The sequence below is a fragment of the Artemia franciscana genome, chromosome 11, assembly GCF_032884065.1.
Source record: "Artemia franciscana chromosome 11, ASM3288406v1, whole genome shotgun sequence".
Lineage (NCBI taxonomy): Eukaryota > Metazoa > Arthropoda > Branchiopoda > Anostraca > Artemiidae > Artemia > Artemia franciscana.
The window spans coordinates 42,278,336-42,298,243 of NC_088873.1; the positions used below are offsets into that span (position 1 = coordinate 42,278,336).

Genomic DNA, 19,908 nt, shown 5'->3' on the forward strand with positions numbered 1-19,908 from the left:
TTAACTACAACTAATCATATCTAGCGTACTTATTAGAAACTTTGTTTAGGTCTTTCAATCCCATAAATATATAGTGAGGATAATTACGTTGCCTCTCGAATACTAATTAGCAACCAAAAAGAACTAAAACTTGGATATGAGTCAACAACATTGAGTTTTGTTTTTAAACTATATCAGTATCTTAGTATTTTTTTTTTCAATGTACTTTAAACAATAAACGATACGCAGTTTTTTGTGCTAAAGCTTAAAAATAGAATATTTAATTACATTGATTTAAGCATTAAAATTTTTAAACGTCCAAGAAAGGCCAAACTCAGGCTTGATTAAAGAAAAACAAAACATAAATCCTGTTGAAGTGATCCTTTATAAAGCTGGGAAAGGGGTTGTTAAGTTTGACACTGACAATTGCAAGTCTTTTTTTTCAACAGTAGTGACACCCTAAGGCTTCTGGACGGAGCCGTATCTCTTCAAATTTCGATCGTGGCACTTTCTTAAACTTCTTCAAAATACAGGTGTATGTTACGCAATAGGAGTTGTTTGTTTACTTGTGCAAATGTTTTCTTCATGAAATTATTATGTACAGTTGAGTCTCATAGTACACCTGTATGCTACGCAATTGCTTACCGATTTTGAGGTTGACAAAATCTCGCGTCACTGACTAGAGCTCAGGGCCCACTAGTCGAGTGGGGAACCCCTATTTGTAACTGAGAAAAGCGCACAAATGGGTGTTATATAATAACTTAGGAGATGTTTTTCTCTTAAACACGTTTTTTTCTATTTGGTGGTTATTCCTCAAGGTATTTTTTTCTTCGAGATATTTTTCTTCAACAAATTTTTTTTGAGATGTTCTACATAGATCAGGGATTTCCACAATGGAACGACACGTTATTTACCTAGAAAAACACTTTATTCTTAATGCTACTTCCTGAAACACAATTTCTACGCGATAGGCTGTTTCCCCGTCTGAAGTATTTTCTACACAGTTGCTAGATCGACAAAGCATTGGATTGCATTTTTCCAATATCCGGAAATATTTCACATGGAAGGGAGAAAATCAATTAGTGAAAAAGAGATTTATAGGATTATTGTTATAGGTTTGAAACACACACACACGCATAGATTTTACATTGTAGTTATGTAAATGCTCAGATCAATAACTTCACTTTTGCTTTTCTGTGGTGCCAGGGCTATGCAAACAACACTGGTGAATTATCACGTAGACATAATAGAAAAGAGTTTTAACTCTTTTTGATGCTGATAGACCACATTCTTAGATGCGGACAAGGCTAAATTCAGGTGAATCCAGAAATACATCTGGCTTATCTAGACGCCACTGACGACATTGCAATGGTAGAGTCCTGTACGACTCCAAGAAATATTCAGTGGGATGAAAAAAGAACGGGTCAAGCGCTTCTGAAGATAAACGCCGAATAAACAAATGCATAGCAACAACTGACTCTCTCTTGAATAGCGAGTACGGAGACTTGTACATACAACAAGTAGTTCAGGTCAAATACTAGGGAAGTATAATTGAGAACATTGGCTCAAATCGCAGGAGGTATCGACCAGAATAGGATAGACAATGGCACATTCAATGGGCTCCATGAAATCCGGTGATCCTACTATTTCTCCACTTGCTTGAAGTTACTGCTTTCCGATTGCAATTTTTGTCTGTACTTTTATACTTTTTAGAGACACGGCACTTAAATGAGCAGCAAGGAAAATGAGTTCGAGCGTTCAAATATATCTACCTTAGGAGAATACTAAGCATTCATTAACTTCAGAAAATATAAGTTGAATCAATATGACAAATTGACAAATTGACATTCACCAAATTGTTATTTTTTTTTAGGCTCAAAATGGCTGTTTGTTGTTTTCAAGGGGTACTATGACCCACGCTTTTAGTTAAATGAGCCTAACAAGTATTCTAAGACGACTGGTTTGACATAGCCATCCCCTGAAAAAAAGAAGAGAGACACTTAATTATTGTCTTCCCCAATGCAAATTCTTGATTTGTAGCTACATAGTTGAAATCTGTTGTCCAGGTTTCACAGACAAGTTGATCAACCATATAACTGGCTTTCGTATAAAGTGAATATACAACTCGACGCTTTTTTATGCTCTTTACGAATATAATAATCGCTTCTACCTTATATTCAGATTTAAGCTCTTTTAAACATAACCCAACCTAACCTATGGTAGCCTTATTATAAATAATTTTAGCACTGAGAAAATGTAGCAATATTTTTCGAAAACGGCGCAGAGAAAACGTAGTATTATTCTGTTGGAAACGCCGGATAATTCGGACTTTATTTGAAAATTCGTCATTTTTAAGAGCTAAAAAACTGCTTAAATTTTGGTAAAAGTGATTATTATATTCGCAAAGAACATAAAAAAAGGCATCAAGTGGCATGTTCGCTTTATTGGTAAGTCAGTTTCATAAACCGTCATAATTTTTTGAAAATTCGTCATTATTAAGAGCTAAAAAAGTGCTGAAATCTGAATTAAGATAAAAGTGATTAGTACGTTCGTAAAGAAAATAAAAAAAAAGAAATCGAGTGATATATTCACTTACGAAAGCCAGTTATATGGTTTGCTATAAATTTACGATATATGGATAACCAATATGATACGTATTTGTGTATATATTGTAATTGAAATTCCTGTCTTACAGTTGTTTTTTTACCATTTGTGAGGAATGTTCTTTATTTACCACTCATCACTATGGACGGTGCGGTATTTACAAAACATAAAAAGAAAAAAAACAATTTTTGGCTTCTTCTGACACCGCGGATCTAAAGTAAATTGGATTATTTTCAACAAGGCATATTCAAATGTTCATTATATCCTTAGTACTCTTTCAGTATTTGACGAGGGATAAAATAAAAATGCGAAAGAAAACTGGTATAACAGGTAAAATATCTAATTCGTTATCTTATTAGCATAGACCTGGGTGCTAACCTTCATAGGAGGCTAGGGGGATAATATAGAGAAGGGGATAGTAATGTCAATTATGTAGTCTAGGGAATCAAAAAGAAAGATTATGTCTCAATTACTGGATAATTAAAGTGATTAATTAAAAGAAACTGTTTGAAAGAAGTTCTCTTAGAAAAGGAAAGAGTCATATTAAATTTAAAACCAGCAGATATAAATTACTATGCTAATTCAAACTCTAAACGACAAAAATTACCATTAAAGAATAAATGTAACGGAAAACGACAGTAAATAAGTTACTGTAGCAAACGTACAGCAAGTACTAATACAAATGAATAAATAAATATTAGAACAAGTATAGCTTAAATTGAACACTCAAATCAAGCCTAAAACAAGCAAAAATCACTACGAATATGGGTTTTGCTACTGCCGCCTTCCCCCTCCCCTAAAAGTAAAAGCTTAAAGCCTACTGGTTCATTTGTGTTTTATCGACAACTATATGTTCATTGAACAGTTCCTGGAAAGACCAATAAATACTAATAAAGTTGAACTGAACATTTGGTATATAATGATATCAATTGCTGAAAGCTCGGCAAATAAATTTTTATTTTGCTCTAAATTTTGATTTTTTTTTTCAATTTTCTAAGTACAAAAGAAAATATTTTTAATAAGTTATCAGTAAAGTGCAAACGGCGTATTAGGCTTTGGATTTTTAAAGTTAGATGGGATGGGGTCAGTAGTAAAATTATTGTAATGCCCTCATCTGTTCTTGTGATATTGCACATACACCTTTTTTATAAAAAAGGATGCACTTAATATCTTTATAATTATTTGACATACCCCTCAGTACTCCTCGAAGTTTCAACTTAATACCCTTAGCCTTTTTGAACATACCTAGAAACAAACATCCCCCCTTTTCCTAATGATAAATCTTACATGTAAAAAAGGGTAAATTGCATATTTTAAACTCCTTACCCTAAGGGATGCTGTGAGGGGCATTGAAACTCTAGAGGCATAGTTTCGAATGTGCCTCCTTCCAAGTTTAAAGGATCATCCCTTACAAAAAACCTTATATTTTGACAATGCATAGCTTACAGCCCTTCCCCCGGGGGCTGTGTTTTTTCAACCCCGGTGGCATTTGACAGTCTATTTTGAACAAATAAGGCTATATTAAAATTTTGATCGGATGTATTTTGGTTAGGGGAGGGTGTGGGGGTCTGGTTGCCCTTCGATTAATTTTGACACTTAAACTGGGCACTAGAACTTCTATTTCTAATATAATGAGCATCTTCTAAAGTTTAGGCGACCACCTCTTCCAGAAAAACCTTATATCTTATTATTGAGCAACTTGATTAGCTTACAGCACTTGCCGCAGGAGCTGGGGGCGTATCATACTCAGAATTCATAGTTATTTGACCTCCGAACTATTTTGAACAAAATGGCTATCTCAAAATCTTAATCGGAAGCATTTTGGATTAAAGAGCGTGGAGAGGGAGGGGGGATGGATGCCCTCTCGGCGATTTGACTCTTAAGAAGGGAGCTAGAACTTTCGATTTCAAATCAAAAGAGCTTCCTCCAAAGTTTATCCGACAACCCTTCTAAATAAAAACTTATATGTTGACAACGGTGGCTCGCATTACTTATACCCTCAGCTCTGGGTGCTATAGGTGGTCTTTCAACCCCTGAGGCATAGTTGTTTGACCTATTGACTATTTTTAACAAAATAGATGTCTCAAAATTGTGATTGGGTGCATTTGGAGAAAATAGGGTCTGGCAGACTAGTTGCCCTCCGTTTACTTTTCAGAGGCAACGCTATAGCATTGAAATCTTCGATTTCGGCAGAATTTTTGGTAATTTCCTATGTATATACAGCTTGGGCCAATAATATACTTAAACAGGACATGGTGTCGTCAACCTAACTATTTGGTAGGCTGGTAGAATCCATTTACCCACAATTGGTCAAAAGCTACAAGAAATTTCTGAATTCCCATTTTTGGATGTCTGTGCTCGACTGGACCTCTGCGAGGGATCGGATGCATTGTTGTTATCCATATCCATTTGAAGGGCTTACTGATGTAAAATAAATTTGTCAGTTATTAAAAGCTAGGGTTCAAAAAACGTGTTTTGCTATTTAACCAAACACTTCCTAACAATGAATCGTAAGCAAGGACTGACTGTAAATAAAGAGATATTCGGCTCAGTAGTAACCGAAATTCTTAAAAGCAGAATTTAAATAACAATAGATACATCAAAAGAATCATTTTTCATTCTAAGATTGGAGATTAAAGGGCAACTAGCTCCCCTCCTACGCTTCCTTTTCCTCAATGACATCTGATCAAAACAATAAGATGGCCATTTGATTCAGTATAGTTCAAAGATCCAATAAATGTGCCTTTGGGGATGACATGACCCGGTGTAGTCACTGGGGAATGGGCTCTAAGCTACGCAATTTTTCTGTCGTTCACAAATAGTATTTGTTATCTAGAAGTATATGGAAAACTTCTAGGGCAAATTTCCTGCCAAGGAATTTTCAGCGAGAAGAACTTTCCATGGGAAGGAGAGTTCCCTGGGGGAATCTTCCATGGGGAAATTTTAAACTTAGGGGATTTCCTGTCTTGGCCAGAAACTAAATAAAAAAAGTTTTTCGACTGAAAGCAATCAGCAATATTGAAAATTAAAACGCATACAAATTATTTCGGTTAGTAGGAGGGTTGTCCTTTCCTGTACCCTCACTCTTTAACCTAAGGTTGACTTCTTGCCACAAATCTTTAAGAAAGACCGCTCAAACACAGGGGCCGTTGGATCGGAATAAAAAGCTTTTTGAAGCACAAAAACCCTTGGTACAACGAACGAGGAGTTGAAGAGGGGGAGCCCCTTCAAATAAGGTCTAATCTCTGTTCGTTCTATGTTTGGATGTTACTCCTTACTTTCAGTTGATTTTTTTTTTATTTGATAATATGTGAAGAGTCTGCGTAATCCATGGTGCACCATAGAAATTGAATAGGGGGCTTCTGATCTACACTATGTGGAAGAGTAAAATATCTTGTGGCACTTATAAATATGATTGCTTAAAGCTGAATCGAAAGATATGGAGTTATTTCTAGATTTTAATGCTTTTTCAATACTTTCTTTGTGTCGCTGTAATCTTGTTCCTAAATTTTTGTGGGTTCGATCAATGTAATAATTTCCCCAACTACATGGTATTTGATACACCCCTCTTAGACGAGTCATTGGGGTTTTATCCTTACCAGAATTGAGAAGATTCATTATACTTAAATTACTTGTGAATACAAAACGTAAATTGTTCTTTAAACAAACAATTTTGGTCGAACCCACCAAAACTTAGGAACAAGATTACAGCAACACAAAGAAAGTATCGAAAAAGCATTAAAATCTAGAAATAACTCCATATCTTCCGATTCAGCTTTAAGTAATCATATTTTTGAAAATCCAAACCATTATGTGCTATTTGATGAAACAATTCTAATTAGCAATGACCTAGGAATCAAACAAACTGTCCGCGAGGCAATCGAAATCAAACAAAACTTAAATAATAATACATCCCTAAATAGAGACTTAGGTGAATGCACACTCAACCCTATGTACACAAAATTAATTACAGAAAATAATCTAATTCAAAATAAAACAAAAATAGGAACGAATAAAAACAAGCCCAATCCCAAAAGAACTACAAGATTAGCTGCAGAGAAGGCAAATATTGCAATAAGAAATTATTCCAATTCTTAATAAATACAGTTAGTTCAATGAATGAACCTTTTTAGCTTGTAAAATGTTAGCTTTTATCACACAGTCTTGGCTGAACTTTTCTTTAAGAAGTAATGATGCCAAGGCTATTTTTTAAAAAAAGAATGGATTTTTAACCGAAAACTTTTATTGTAAGTGTTTTATTGTTTATTATTTTCTTTGCTGAAGACGGCCCTTAGATACAGGGCCGAAATATTCAAATAGGTTTTGTTGGTTCACTGTCTTGGAAAAAAAAAGAAAAAAAGTCCTCATTATTCTCTCTTCTGTAGTTGTAAGATAATAACGTTAAACATATTTTGATTACTTTCAAGAAAGATACAGAAGAAAAGCTTGTAATTGGGTAACGATCGTCTTGGGTATAAAATAGATATAGTTATAATTTTTGGAACAACTTTTTATCCTTTTTCGGAGAATTTTATGAATGGTACAGTACTCTTTTCTTAACCTTTTATTATGAACGTCGCCAATTGTTTACATATACTTTTGATTATTGGGAAACATACAGGTTTTTTTGAAGGGGGGGGATTTTTGGTGAGAGGGATTTTGGAGACGTAGGAGGTTCCTTATATTAAGGAATTTTCCTGGGGGAACGGAATTTTCCTTGGTGAGGAAGCTGGATTTCTCCAGCACTATTTAAATAACGATCATAAATTAAATAATAAAAACAAGTTTGTTCAGCTGAAAGTAAGGAGTAATTTTAAAACTTAAAACGAACAGAATTTGCTACGTATACTAGGGGGTTGCCCCTTAATAACTCGCTGTTTACGCAAAAGTTTTCTTAGAACTTTTTTTCTGTTTGTTTTAAGTTTTGATAATGAAAGTATATTGCTTATACTTTCAATTGAAAATACCCTTTTTTTTATTTCGTTAATTTAAAAAGAAACTTCGAGAAAATGAAGTTTATCAAAGAAAAACAAAGATTGTCATGAATCATTATTGTTGAAAGATCACCAGTTCAAGATTTTATTTCACTGTAATTTTTATTTTTAATTTCAATGTTATAATAACTGGAAAAGAAAATGTTTGTAATATAATTCGTTTTCAGTGAGTCCCCTTTGAAGTTTATACAACCGCCCCTTCCATAAAGCCTTATTTGCCCCCTGGGTATATTTACAACACTTGCTCCCGAATTCGGGGGGGGGGGTGTACAAATCTCGGAGTTTTTGTGATAAGATCTTTGGTCTATTCTGGAAAAGATGATTATCTCAAAATTTTCATCAGACACATTTGGGGAAATTAGAGTGAGAGGGGGGGGGGTGTTGTTGTTGTTGCCATCTGATCACTTTTGAATCTTAAAAAGGGAATTGAAACTTTCCATTTTTAATCATTTGAGCTCTCTCCGAAGCTTTTACCACCACTTCTTCCATAAAAACCTTATATGCTCCTGGGGTATAAGTTACAACCCTTCTCCCGGGGTTACGTTGACCCAAAGTTATGTTGTCTGATCGTTGGACTATTTCGAACAAAGTGGCCGTCTTAAAATGTCGATCAGATGTATTAGGGGGCAGAAGATAGTGGGTGGGGTGTATATACCCTCCGATTACTTTTGACTCTTAAGAAAGGAACTAGAACTTCCTATTTTCAGTCAAATGAGCCTCATCTGAAGTTTATGTCACCATTCCTCCCATAAGAACTTTATATACCCCCGGGCATAACTTACAACTCCTGCTGTCGGGCTCTGGAGGATTGTATCAACCCCGGAGTTTTTGTTATCTGATATTAGAACTATTTTTAACAAAATAACTATCTCAAAACTTTCCGAGAAATAAGTTTTTCAAAGAAAAGTAAAGGCCATATTAACCTTAAGATCAGAAAAAATTGAAATCTACAATAACTCGAACTCAAAACGACCAGAAATTACTACTACAGAATAAGTGAAAACCAAAACGAAAAAAAAAATAAATAAACAATCATAGCAAAAAAAACACAACTGATACTAATATAAATGAATAAATAAGTCTTAAAAAGAGTGAAGCTTAATTTGGATATGCAAATCAAGCTTAAAACGAACAAAAGAATTTTCCTATTGAAGTATAAATGAAACTCAAAACGAACCAAAATTAAATAAACAATTATAGCAAACAAACATACAATAGGTACCAATATAAATGAATAAATAAAACTTAAAATGAGTGAAACTTAAACTGAATATACAAATCAAGCTTAAGGAACAAAAACCACTACAAACAAGATTTTGGGTATTGCTTCCTTCTCTCACTGTAAAAGTCTGGAACCTACTGCGTCATTGGCGCTTTACTGAAAACTTTACGTCTTTTGAACAGTCTTGGAAAGTACAAATAAAATCAAACTGAATACTTGATGTATAATGACATTAATTGTTGAAATATTATCAGTTTAAGATTTTATTTCGCTGTAATTTCTATTTTCAGTTTCAATGGTGTAATGACTGGAAAGAAAAATTTTTTAATATAATTCGTTTTCAGTGAAGCACCAATGACGCAGTAGGCTTTAGATTTTTACAATTAGGGAAGAGGGTAGTATCCTAACTCCTTTTTGTAATAAAACTTTATTTGCCTTGAACAGCCATGGAAAGAACTAATAAAATTAAACTGAATATTCGACATATAATAATATTAATTGCTGAAAGCTCATCAGATCAAGATTTAATTTTTCTGTATTTTTTAAGTTTATTTGTAATATTGTAATAAGTACAAAAGAAAATATTTGTAAAATAATCCGTTTTCAGCAAAGCGCCAATGACGCAGTAGATTTTAGACTTTTACAGTGAGAGAAGTAGACAATACCAAAACTCTTGTTTGAAGTAATTTGTGTTCCTATCGAGCCTGATTTGCATATTCAATTGAAGTTTCACTCATTTTAAGACTTATATATGTGCCTATTGTATTCTCGTTTGCTATTACTGTTTATTTAATTTCTGGTCCCTTTGAGTTTGATTTATTGTAGGTTTCTATTTCTTCTTGTCTTAAGTTTAATATGGCCTTTACGTTTCTTTGAAAAACTTCTTGTTCGGAAGTTGTTTTTTTTTTTAATTAATTTATGTAAGTTTCTGATTGCCAAACTTTCAAGTTTTTCAGATTCCCAATTTCAAAATAACTTTTAATCTATATAAATAAATCTAAAATAAATTCCAAAGTGAAACTATTTGTGTCTGTAAACAGTCCTGGCAAGAACTAATAAATTTAAACTAAATATTTAATATATAATAATATTAATTGCTGAAAGCTCATCAGCTCAAGATTTTATTTCACTGCTATTTTCTTTTTATTTTCAATGTTGCAACAATTACAGAAGAAAAAAATTATAAAATATTTCATTTTAGTAAAGCGCCAAATACGCAGTAGACATTATGCTTTTACCGTAAGGGAAAAGGGCAGTAGCCAAGCTTTTGTTTGTAGTGAAAACTATAGGTGTTTCGAAAAATTTTGGAAAGAGCTAATAAAATTAAACTGAATTCTCATGATTTCTGGAATAAAATATCGTTAATCAGTTAATCATTGTTAATCAATCTGTGTGTGGGGGGGGAGTCTGGCAATGGAGGGAGGGTCAGGTGCCAGCTCCCATGATTTTTAGAATAAAATACCGCTAGAAAATTTTTTGAGGGGGTGGTCAAGCCATGGAGGAAGGGCCTGGGGTCAGCTCCCATATTTTTGCAATAACATATCGGATATAAGTTGCTATTTTGAGGGGGTTGGGCCATGGAAAGAGGACCAGGGGTTAGCTCGTATGATTTATCATTGATGAGCTTTTTTGAGGGGAGGAGGATACGGCCATGGAGGGACAGGAGTGAACTCCCACAATTTTCGGAATAAAACATCGTCAATAAATTAATACAGTTCAAAATAGGGATGAAACCTTTTAATTGACAGTGAATAGATATAATATATAATAAATTAATAGAATAGATATAAAATAAATTATTTTTTGGGGGAAGGGGTCGGGCCATGAAGGAAGGGCCAGGGTGAGTTCCTGTGATTTTTGGAATAAGATATCGCTGAGAAGTTGTTTTATTGGAGGGGGTCGGGCCATGGAGGTAGGATCAGGGGTCAGTTCCCAGGACTTTCGGAATAATGGATCGTTAATAAGTTTTTTTTTTTGGCAGTAAGGAGGTCAGGCCAGGGGGTCACCTCCCATAGTTTTGGAACAGAATATTGTTATAATTTTTTTGTTTGGCCGGGTGTTGGGCCGCAAAGGGAGGACAGGGGTCAGCTCCCATGAATTATCATTTATAAGTTTTTATGGAAAAAAGGGAGAGGATCGGGCTTGGGAGGGATAGGGGTCAGCTTCCATAAGCTTAGGGATAAAGTATCATTAATAGGTTTTCCTAGAGAGGGTCAGGGTCGGGCTCATCTGATCTTTGAACTATTTTAAAAACCCTCGCATAAGAACCTTACAGGCTCCCAGGGAATAACTTACAAAACTTTCCCCCGGCTCTTGGGGGTTGTGCCGACCCCGGAGTTTTTGCTGTCTGATTTTTGAGCTTATTAAAAAACGGTTATCTCAAAATTTTCATCAGATACATTTGGAGAAAATGGGCGTCACATGGGGGTGTTGCCGTCCGATGACTTCTGACTCTTAAAATATGAACTAGAACTCTCTATTTCCAATAAAGTGAGCGCCCTCTGAAGTGTATACAAGCACCCCTTTCATATGATTTATATATACCCCCAGGACAAAACTTACAACGCCTGGCCCAGGCTCTGGGGGTTTTGTCGACTTTAGAGTTTTTGTTATCTGATCTTTGAACTATTTTTAACAAAATGGTGATATAAAATTTTTATCAGATGCATTTGGGGAGAATAGGGCGTGGGGGGGGGTTATATTAATTGGAAAAAATATAAAACATTGGAGCCTTATGGCCTTTACAATAGGGATCGCTATAGCGTTGCCTCTGATATATTCTATAGGGGGCTTTCTCGATAGATACTTTACGGAATTCTTGGGATCCTCAGAGGTTTGGTGAAAGAGATTGAGGTACAATGGATGAGGAGAAAACCACCTTAGATCTAATATAACTGGGTGAATTGCGCATTATGTAACCAAATGAAAAAATATTAAAAGAAATAGGGAATGTCTTGTTCAGGGGTTTTGAGACAATTTGTCAATTTGTCAAGAAAAATAAAGTACACACACATACATGGCCAAACATTTGCTTTTGGGACTTCAAGCCCTCAATTCTCATGGTTGTAACATATCTGCTATTTTATCCATACTGAAGTACACAATATGTATAACTTTCTGTTTGAAACGATTGTTTTAATTTTTTTTCTATTAAATAGATTATTTTGGCTTAGTTGTCATACCCAGCGTAAAAACAATGTTTCTGTCCAATTCCGCACCAATTTATCTTTAGTTATAAATAGTCAAAGAAAACATTATAATAGTTTCAGTGTTTAGTAATTTTTTCGAAGGAGATTTTGTTCACCCTGAAATTTCAGTTACGTTGGGAGATATTTCAAATTAATAGAATACAGGGTTGCGTGAAGTATGGAACAAGACTGCTAATGTTGTATTGCAACTTTTTTGACTGCATAAACATAGCATTTCAAACAAACTAAAAAAAAAAGTTTTTGCAATCTTTTTGGAACAATGTTTCTCTGTGTTTTTGGCTTATTATTTTCTTTTCCCTTTTTTGCATTTTTTTTTTTATTTGGGTTAAATTTTGAACTGAATCTATAATACCTTATAAAAAAAAGTATTAGCCTACCCCTTCAATTGTTGCTAAGATACATTATCCATTTCAGGTCCCACTCAGCCTCTTCTGCCACTATGGACTCAACATATCGGCCAGCCTCTTTCAGGGACATGGCCTTCTGTTGGTAGTGGAGGTGTTCTCTTAGTAAGTTGCATTTTACCATAATCAATTCCAGAAACGAGGATAGGCTGGGTATAAAAAGTAGGAGTTGTTCCGGTGTTGTGAGATGGTTCGGGATCTCTGCTCTCTGCTTCAGACCCTCCACACGTTTGCATAACTAGAACTGTGACTGTAAACGGTGGTGCAGGGTGACCTTCAGAAGTGACACCCCTCAATGAAATTATAGCCTACCAAACGACACGGTGTTGCACTGAATTCTGATTAATGGATAATTACTCCATCGTACTTGTAGTCCAAGATACTTTTTGCTGTCCCGTTTTAAGCCGTATTATGCGCTTCGTTGTAGACTTGAGAACATGTAAGAGTCCCTAACCTTTACTTGTGGGACCCATTACTTTTTCTCTGCCCATAGTATTTTCAATAGTTTAAATAGCATGAAAATTGTGACTTGGAATGTTACAACGTTAGATAACAGTTATCATGTTGATATTTTGAGTAACGACTTCAGGCTTTTTGAACTGGACTTGTTAGGGATTTCAGAAACTCATATCCCGAGGATAGGAGCCATGAAATTAGGTGGCATAGAATTTATTTACTCAGACAGGAAGGATGACGTGCATAGGCAGAGAATAGATCTCATGATGAATAAGGAAGCTTCTAAGTTTTGCTTAAGTTGGGAAGGTTTTAATAAAAGAACTCCCCCTAATCAAGCATTGTACTCTCAGCCGAAGGCATTAAATTAGGAGTTTGATGCCTGTGCAACGCAAATCATTGGTCAGCATGCGAAACGTTGTTTTTCAAAGAAGTTGAGGCCAGGGATAAAAATTGCCGAATGTCTGGATGATGTAGCCAGACGGCACAGTAATATAATATTGTTTTGTAATGGTAAAAATTGACAGGGGGCAGTCAGTCTAGATTTGACCCAGTTAAAGGTAGGAATGGGGCAACAATTATTGATAAGGAAAGAGTTGGAGGGAGATGGGTAGAACATTTGGACAATATTTTAAACCGTGATCAAGTTACAGGAAATGACATAAAAGAATGACACAGTTTATAACATTTAGGAAATTAAGGAAGTTTATTTTGCTATAAAAACTTGAAGACAGCACTAAAAGGATTAAGAAACAATAAGGCCTTATGTGCTGATCTTTGAATGATATACTTGTTTTTTTTAGGAATGAAATTACCTAGTATGATGAAATTTTTAGACTTAGAGATGTTGTAGACAAAGTTTAAAGAGAAGAACAGTGTGGTCTTAGGAACAAGAGAGGATGCGTAGACCGAATTTTCACTCCTGAATAAATAATTGAGAAGTGCCTCAATCATCAAGCCTCTATTCAGTTTGATAAATTATAAGAAAGCGTTTATTCAGCTGATGAAAGAGCTTTAGGGGAGGTCCCATCTTTGAATGATGTATCAAGTGAATACATTAAAGTAATTACTGTATGTACCAGAACGGCATTGCTTCGGTTAAGGTAGGGAATGAAGCTAGTGGGTGGTTCTGTATTGAATCATGATTACGTTTTATGGTCGTTTATATGGATTATTTTGATAGATTTTGTCCTAAGGAACACAGCAAAGGCTCTGGCAGAGCATGAAATCAAATAGGAAGTAAAACTTTCCTAGACTTAATTGTCCTATTATCCTAGACTTAAAGTTATTATCCTAGACTAGGTCTTTAAATTATCCTAGACTTAGTCATTATCCTTGACTTAAGTCATAAAGACTTAAATTATCATAGACTTAAATTATCCTCCCTAGATGTATATTAAACAATTTGAATGTCAAAGATGAAAATATTAGCAAAATAAATGGTATCTTTGGTATTTAGGGAGTTCAGGGAGGAGGAATAGGTTTTAAAACTAGTTTTCAAGAAGCCTACTTAAGTTGCTTGCACTAGCAATAAATTCAGATGAATAGCTGATGTTATGTGAAGAAAAGACCAATCGAGTGGATAGTACTTACCTGGGTAGTGCCAGGTAATATACACAGGATTACGTTCTATGGTCATTTTTATGGATCATTTTGATAGATTTTGGCTTAAGGAACACAACAAATGCTCTGGCAGAGCCTGGAATCAATTAGGAAGAGAAACACTCCTAGACTTCAATTATCCAGGTGATTTAAATGTTAAGGATGAAAATATCAGCGAATTAATGGTTTCTTTGATATTTACGGAGTTCAGGGTGGAAGAATAGGTTTTAGAACTAGTTTTCAAGAAGACTACTTAAGTTGCTTGCACTAGGAATGAATGCAGGTGAATAGCTGATGTAATGTAAAGAAAAGATCAATCGAGTTGATAGTACTTACCTGGGTAGTACTATTAGTAAAGATAATGGATGTTATGAAGATGCTAAAAGACGAATAGCCTAGGCCCATGGAATTTTTCACAGTTGAAAAGTTTTAAAGTAAAAGATAGGAAGATAAGTCTGCTAGCCAAGATTTGAACATTGAAAGCTACAATGATGACAATGGCCAAGTATGGTAAAGGAAATTAGATGCTCCATAAGGAGGATGAGGATTTGTTGGACGTTTTCTAGCGGAATTGTCTACCAAAAGTGTCGGGTACGCATTGACGGGCCTCATTCAAAACCGTATGTTGTACAAAAAATGGGGTTTTATCATATTTTCAGGGCTATAATGAGAGAAAGGTTGAGATGGCTAACTTAAATAGAAGAATTAGTCTCATGAAATTTTGATCCCTTCTTCTATTTTTCTTCTTTTTTATCTCTTTTTCTTCCCCTCCCCCTCCTCTCTCTCTGTCTCTCCATCTCTTCTACGTCTTTTATTGTAGTCTCAAATCTGCAGTTGGGGTTAATACGACTGATATTTTTCGCTAACCACAATAAAACGATTGTCATGTTTGCTGATGAAGCTTCTTAGGTATTCATTTTTTCAAATTAATTTTTCAAGCAACTAAATCCTAAACGTTTTTTTTAGTTTTTTCGGCACTTTGCTGTGAAAAACAAAATATCCACTTTTAACATACCAATTTGACGAAATGTTTGTTTTCGAATCAGTCACTAACAACAAATTTCTTGATGAATTGTCTGAGAATCAGATCCGACGGAGAGTGCGCCGAAAGATGAGGCCAAGTTCCCCTTAGAGAATACAATCGATGTTTATTGCTTTTTAATGCGAAATTGGAGTTAAAGTAATTTTTTTAGATTTAATTTACAATCAAAACTTTTCTTATGATGTTTTTTATGACTTCTTTTTATATTATACAAAAAATTTAATTTGTCTATGATAAAATTGTTCCCCGATACCAAATATTTTCATACAGTTAACACATATTTGCTTCAGGCTCTCTATTTTTTGTTTTTTTTATCCAGTTTTAGTGAAACAATTCTAAGATGTGCTTTTCAACATTTTCTAATCTCAAGACACCCCATACATTTGTTTCTATTGTGAAGGAAGATTTGTTTAGTGAGGAAGAATTAGCGACAGTACTAGAAGGATTAAAAAATAATAAGGCCCCAGGTGCTGATAGTATGATTAATGAGTTCCTTAAATATGGTGGCTCTGAGGTTAGGAATAAGCTACTGAAGATTATGAACATGATTTTTGAAAAAGGGGAAGTACCCAATGATTTTAGGAAAACCTTAATTAAACCACTGTATAAGAAAGGTGACAAGAGTGAATGTCGGAATTATCGAGGCATTAGTCTGGTCTCTGTAGGTAGCAAATTACTGAGTAATATGATACTTTTTAGACTGAGACATGCTGTAGACAAAGTTTTAAGGGAAGAACAATGCGGTTTTAGAAAAGGTAGAGGATGTGTCGACCATGTTTTCACTCTTAGGTTAATAATTGAGAAGTCCCTTCGTTGTCAAACACCTTTGGTCCTTAGTTTTATCGATTATGAGCAAGCTTTCGATTCTGTTGATAGAACAGCGTTAACAAAGGTCTTATCGTTATATGGTATACCAGAAAAATACATTAAAGTGATTTGCGCTATGTACGAGAATAATACTGCTGCGGTTAAGGTAGGAAATGAGGTTAGCAACTGGTTTTGTATTAAATCAGGAGTTAAGCAGGGTTGTGTTCTATCCCCCTTTATATGGATCATTTTGATGGACTTCGTCTTAAGGAGCACAGGAAAGGCAATTGGAGACCATGGAATCAAATGGGGAGGAAGAACGCTCCTGGACTTAGATTATGCTGATGATTTAAGCATATTAGATGAAAGTGTGAGCAAAATGAATGAATTTTTAGAGGTTTTACGAGTTCAGGGTGCTAAAATAGGCTTGAAAATTAATGTTAAGAAGACTAAGTCACTAAGGTTAGGAATAAGTGAAGATGAACAGGTGACCTTAGGTAACGAAAAGATTGATCAGGTTGGGAGCTTCAGTTACCTTGGTAGTATTATTAGTAAAGATGGTGGGAGCAGTGAAGATGTTAAAAGTAGAATAGCTAAAGCTCAGGGTGTTTTTTCACAGTTAAAAAAAGTTTGGAAGAATAGAAAGATAAGCCTACAAACCAAGATTAGAATATTGGAAGCTACAGTGATGACAGTGGTCAAATATGGCTCTGAAGCATGGACACTCCGAAAAGCAGATGAAAATTTACTAGATGTTTTCCAGAGAAATTGCCTACGGATTGTTCTGGGTACCCGGCTGACTGACCGTATTTCAAACAGTAGGTTGTACGAAAAGTGTGGTTCAATCCCGCTTTCTGGGGCTATAATGAAAGAAAGGTTGAGATGGCTAGGCCACGTTCTACGGATGAAGGATGACAGATTACCGAAGATTGTCCTTTTTGGCCAACCGTCTGGGGCTACACGGAAAGCAGGTCGTCCTTGTCTGGGTTGGGAGGATGTCATAAATAAGGATTTAAAGGAAATGGGAACTTCCTGGGAGGGTGTAAAGAGGGAGGCTTTAAATAGATTAGGTTGGAGGAGGAGCGTGCGTAGCTGTGTTGGCCTCAGGCGGCTTGGTGCTGCAGTGAGTTATTAGTAGTAGTAGTAGTAGTAGATTAAATAAAAAAACAAGTTTTTTTTAACTGAAAGTAAGGAGCGACATTAAAACTTATAACGAACAGAAATTACCCCGTACATGAAAGGGGCTGCTCCTTCTTCAACGCCTTGCTCTTTGCGCTAAAGTTTGACTCTTTCTCTCAACTCTACTTTTTAAAACAGTAAAAACTTTAGCGTAAAGAGCAGGGCGTTGAAGAAGGAGCAGCCCCTTTCATATACGGGGTAATTTCTGTTCGTTTTAAGTTTTAATGTCGCTCCTTACTTTCAGTTAAAAAAACTTGTTTTTTTATTTAATTTCTGAACGTTTTTTAGTTAATCCATGTTTTGATTTCGGCTCTCCGCAGATGAATAATTAAAGCGAAATTTGCATATTTATTTATTTGGCTAAATGGCTTTCCCATAGTTTTGATCGAATGATTTTGCGAAAAAAGGAGGGGAAGGAGGCCCAGTTGCTCTCCAATTTTTTGGGTACTTAAAAAGGCAACTAGAACTTTTAGTTTTTACGAACGTTTTCATTAGTAGAAGATATACGTAACTTACGAATTAGCTTACGTAACAAACTTCTATGTTCGTATGTATTTATTACGTATATGAGAAGGTTCGCCCACTCATCAATACCTCGTCAATAACTCTTTGCATTAAAGCTTAAATTTTGTCCCCTGAATCACAAAGTTCGTAGAATGAATAGTTGAAATTACTAAAAATCCTTTAGCGTAAAGAGTGAGGTATTAGGAGGAGGTGAACCCCTTATATGCGTAACATTTTCTGTTCGTTTTAAGTTTTAATGCTACTCCATACTTCCAGTTGAAAAAAACTTTTTCATATTTATTTTCTCATTGTTTTTTTAAATAATGCTAGAAAATGCTGCACCCCCTTTATGGAAATCTTCTTCCCTCATGACAAATTCCTCCATGGAAAATTTTCCCCACATAGCCCCCTCTTCTCATAGCCTCCCAACCAAAAAATCCCCCTGAAAACGTCTCTACATTTCCCAATAACCATTAGTATATGCAAACACCGGTCAAAATTTGCAACTTGCAGCCCCTCCCACGGGGACTGTGGGGGAGTAAGTCGTCCCCAAAGACATAGTTATAATGTTTTTCGACTATGTTGAATAAAATGGCTATCTCAGAATTTTGATCCGACTACTTTTTTGGTCACTTAAAAAGGGCACTAGAACTTTTCATTTCCGTTCGAATGAGCCCTCTCGCAAAATTCTAGGACCACTGGGTCGATACGATCACCCCTGTGAAAAAAAAAAAAACAAATAAAAACGCATCCGTGGTTTGTCTTCTGGCAAAAAATACAAAATTCCACATTTTTGTAGATAGGATCTTGGAACTTGTACAATAGGTTCTCTGATACGCTGAATCTGATGGTGTGATTTTGATTAAGATTCTATGACTTTTAGGGGGTGTTTCACCCTATTTTCTAAAATAGGGCAGAATTTCTCAGGCTCGTAACTTTTGATGGGTAAAAGTAAACTTGATGAAACTTATATATTTAAAATCAGCATTAAAATGCGATTCTTTTGATGTAACTATTGGTATCAAAATTCTGTTTTTTAGAGTTTTGGTTACTATTGAGCCGGGTCGCTCCTTACTACAGTTCGTTACCACGAACTGTTTGATTGGTGAATTCAAACCAAAAGCGGCCATGGATTTTTTTGAATTTCTCCTTTTTTGGTTACTGGTCTAGATTATGTCAGTTTAGCGAATGCCATTTTAGAATTTGAGAATACATCTTGTTTTTAGGATGAATTTGACAGTAACTATACCGGTGAAGGGTCAAGTTTATACGACAAATTAATTTGGGCCTTTTCTCATGACCCCAAATGGCAACGAGAAATTGCTCTTGGAAAAAGAGTGGGATTCTACAAATTTAGAGGAGAAGTTGGCTCTGGGAATTTTTCCAAAGTTAAGCTTGCTTTCCACCAGCTTACTCACGGTAAATTTTCCTTTTGTTTTTCTTAGCTGCTTTATTTTCGTTATTTTCCTATGCATGCTTTCTTTTTAGATGAAGTTCATTAAAGAAATTAGCTTGCTCGCATTCTAATGACCCTAAATGGAAAAGAGAACTTGCTCGACGTATAAAGGCAGGATTCTACAAATTTGAAAAAGAGCTACAGAGTTACTACTTAGCTAATTCACTCTTATGGGCGTTATTATATAAAGAAAATAGCTGCTTTTTCGCAACGTTTAGTTGCTCTTCGCTAAGCCTAGAATCCAGCCTTCATCTTGTTGTTGAGTTTTAGACATCGACTTCCAATCTTTTTTTATCGATACCCCAGAAATGACTCGAGGTGTATGAAAGTTGCCTTTTTTGCCTGTGTAATTCACAAAAATATCACTAGATACTAAATATATGTGTAAATCAATAAGAAATTATCTAAATCTACAGATTATCTATATATTCATCTACAATACGCCTTGTTTTA

General features: G+C 35.1%; 1 protein-coding gene across 2 annotated transcripts in view; it reads left to right on the forward strand.

The window, feature by feature from the left end:
- Window positions 1-19,908, forward strand: part of LOC136033250 (serine/threonine-protein kinase NIM1-like) — a 57,894-nt gene that overhangs the window by 10,671 nt on the left and 27,315 nt on the right. The window contains exons 1-3 of one of the 2 annotated variants that reach the window (XM_065713987.1): window positions 2,856-2,913; window positions 12,423-12,517; window positions 19,226-19,418. In XM_065713987.1, the coding sequence (XP_065570059.1) occupies window positions 2,889-2,913; window positions 12,423-12,517; window positions 19,226-19,418 (313 nt within the window). In that variant the 5' untranslated portion in view covers window positions 2,856-2,888. Of the gene's footprint in view, window positions 1-2,855; window positions 2,914-12,422; window positions 12,518-19,225; window positions 19,419-19,908 lie in introns of those variants that run through there. The other variant, XM_065713988.1, reaches the window with a different exon arrangement.